This window comes from Amphimedon queenslandica, unplaced genomic scaffold, assembly GCF_000090795.2.
Source record: "Amphimedon queenslandica unplaced genomic scaffold, v1.1 AMPQUscaffold_12210, whole genome shotgun sequence".
In the NCBI taxonomy this organism is placed as follows: Eukaryota; Metazoa; Porifera; class Demospongiae; order Haplosclerida; family Niphatidae; genus Amphimedon; species Amphimedon queenslandica.
Genome location: NW_003547551.1, coordinates 11818 through 14137, shown reverse-complemented (window position 1 = coordinate 14137; position 2320 = coordinate 11818). Strand labels below are relative to the sequence as shown.

At 34.5% G+C, this 2320-nt stretch overlaps 1 protein-coding gene across 1 annotated transcript; it reads left to right on the top strand.

Moving 5' to 3' along the window:
• Positions 1 to 6: 6 nt before the first annotated feature.
• On the top strand, positions 7 to 1556 carry LOC109588249 (uncharacterized). Its single transcript, XM_020004430.1, has 5 exons — positions 7 to 793; positions 843 to 859; positions 954 to 987; positions 1042 to 1104; positions 1157 to 1556. Exons 1-5 carry the CDS (start codon positions 188 to 190, stop codon positions 1481 to 1483), a joined length of 1047 nt encoding a protein of 348 aa, XP_019859989.1. The 5' UTR covers positions 7 to 187; the 3' UTR covers positions 1484 to 1556.
• The last annotated feature ends 764 nt before the right edge of the window (positions 1557 to 2320 follow it).

The window sequence follows — 2320 nt, the reverse complement described above, 5'->3', positions numbered from 1 at the left end:
AGGCGGGTACTACAAGGAATGGAAGCTGTTTCATGAGTGTGGGATCCTTGTTCAACCACTTTATGCAGAGCTATGGAAAGAATATAAAGATGCATCATCAGAAATTTTTCTTAAGGTACTTGTTTATTTTTGCATTGCTGTTGAAGTTAAGACAGATAAATATCCTCCTCCTTCCAAGCAATATTTCATGCCTCTTGTTCTCAATTCCACACAAGTTAGCAGCAGCTCAATGACATTACCTTCAGATATCATTCAAGCAGCACCACTTCATATTACCTTCAATAGTGGATATGTACCTCCTGGTTTCTTCACTCGTTTTGTGGTTGTACTCACAAACAAAATGGAACTTTGTTTTGAAAAAGATATTGGCATCTACAGAAACCGTGTCACATTCCGTTATCAGGATCCCAACAGCACCACTATTGAGCATGTAATAGTCACTGATTGTACTGATGTCATTCAGATTGATGTACAGCATCATCATCTCAATCAAGAAGTAGTTTCCTTCACAAAAATTTGTCAAAATATTCGAGTTCTTTTAGAAGATGCAGCAAAAGAAGTTGAAGAAATTTTAAAGAAGTGTGCCAGTGGACAGACTGATGATAACAAGTCAACTAGTTATATATTTATGCACAAATTCAAATATGTTTGTGCTAGCTGTTGCCAATCAACACCATCTCATTACATAAAACTGTCACCAGCAAATCAAACTTTAGTTTGTTGTGAGAACAATACAACTAAGTACAGACTTCCTACTGAACTAGAGGAAGTTTGGTTTAAAGACACCAATCAGGTAAAATTTAATATTTAACAAGTATTATATTTATTAAGATACTTATTAGGCAACAGAGAAACCAAGGTATTCAAGAAATTGAAAGTGACCGTATGATTTGTGTATTATTATAATTAGTATTATGGCTTTGCTAATAATTTATTTTATATTTTGTGAGTAGCAGTCAAAGGATCCGTTCTCCAAAACCTAGTGAAGTATGTTATCAGCAATACAAAATAAGGTGACAGCATTAACTTTTCTACCTATAGGTCATGTCAACTCCAGCAGAACCTGGTTCATTGTCTATGCCACCACCAACAGACACACACATTGTTAATAACTGAGTATTTTATTCATTACTAATAATTATTATTTATTATTTAGCACGAAAATCCACCAGTTGATCCAACACATGTTTTCCAGTCACATATTGCTAAATTATGTAAAACTATCAGTTCTGATGTTGTGGCAGTTTGCAATGAGTGTTATTCGTCTGACCTGATTGGGGACGGAACTTATTCTTATGTCATAACAGCCACAGGAGTATCAATTGATGACAAGGCTACAAGACTTATTCATGATATTGAATCACAACTAAAGTCCTCTATCAACAAGCAAGAATATTTATCTAATGTTATTGAAGCTTTTTTGCGTGTTAATAATTCTAATCTTAGTATAGTTGCTGAAGAATTGAAAAATTCATTTTTGTAGTTTAACCCGTACTAGACTGGTCGTAATTTGTTATTATTTTAGATTTGTAATTCAGTTTTTCAGTTTTTTTTTTGTGAAAATTTTGTGATGTGAATGAAATCTATTGTTGAACTGCGCATGCGTAGAAAATAAAAATTTAGCATAAATATACGGAAAGAGCTGAGTTTACTGAGTCAGATTACGGATAAAACATGGAGGAAATGGGCATAGGCGGCTGCAGGCCCAGGCATGCCCTGGCTATGCCTGGGTAGCTTTCAATCAAAACCACACCCAAAAGGTGTGTTTTGTTATTATTAGGAGTGAGATTATCACTTTAATTCATTTTTTATAACCACAACTGTTTATACACAGTATCAGTTCATCTTTACAGTTATTTTTGTGTGGTAAGTGGCTTCAAGTGGCTAGTATCATTAATGTCAGTCATTTAATTAATTGGCCACACCCCCAATTGTTATGAATAATTAATGAGCCTGGGTAAATTCAAAATTCTGCAGCCGCCTATGGAAATGGGTCAGAATGAAAAATCGCAGAGGAGGTAGGACACGGTTGACCTTTGAGCAATAATTGCAAAGTTCAATTGCATTCCATTGGTATCACGTGATGAAAAATGGCAGCTTTCTGATGATTGTATCACAAAACTAGCTACTACTGCAGAAACTAGAGAGATCAATGACGACCCTTGACAGTTGTTAAAATCACCATTGTATGGAGAATATTTCTTATTTGATTATAGACATGAATATAAGAAGGAGAAAGAGACAGTGCATCTTAACTTTGATTCTCTTCTTTACTTCATCTGATAAATCAATCTTCGCTAGTTTAAGATGTTAAAAATGA

Bases quoted from the DNA above. Each gene is read 5' to 3' on its own strand.
- LOC109588249 (XM_020004430.1), top strand. From the start codon at position 188: ATGCCTCTTGTTCTCAATTCCACACAAGTTAGCAGCAGCTCAATGACA. The intron at 988-1,041 runs GTATGTTATCAG...TTCTACCTATAG, and splicing joins GTTCTCCAAAACCTAGTGAA to GTCATGTCAACTCCAGCAGA. The intron at 1,105-1,156 runs GTTAATAACTGA...TTTATTATTTAG, and splicing joins CACCAACAGACACACACATT to CACGAAAATCCACCAGTTGA.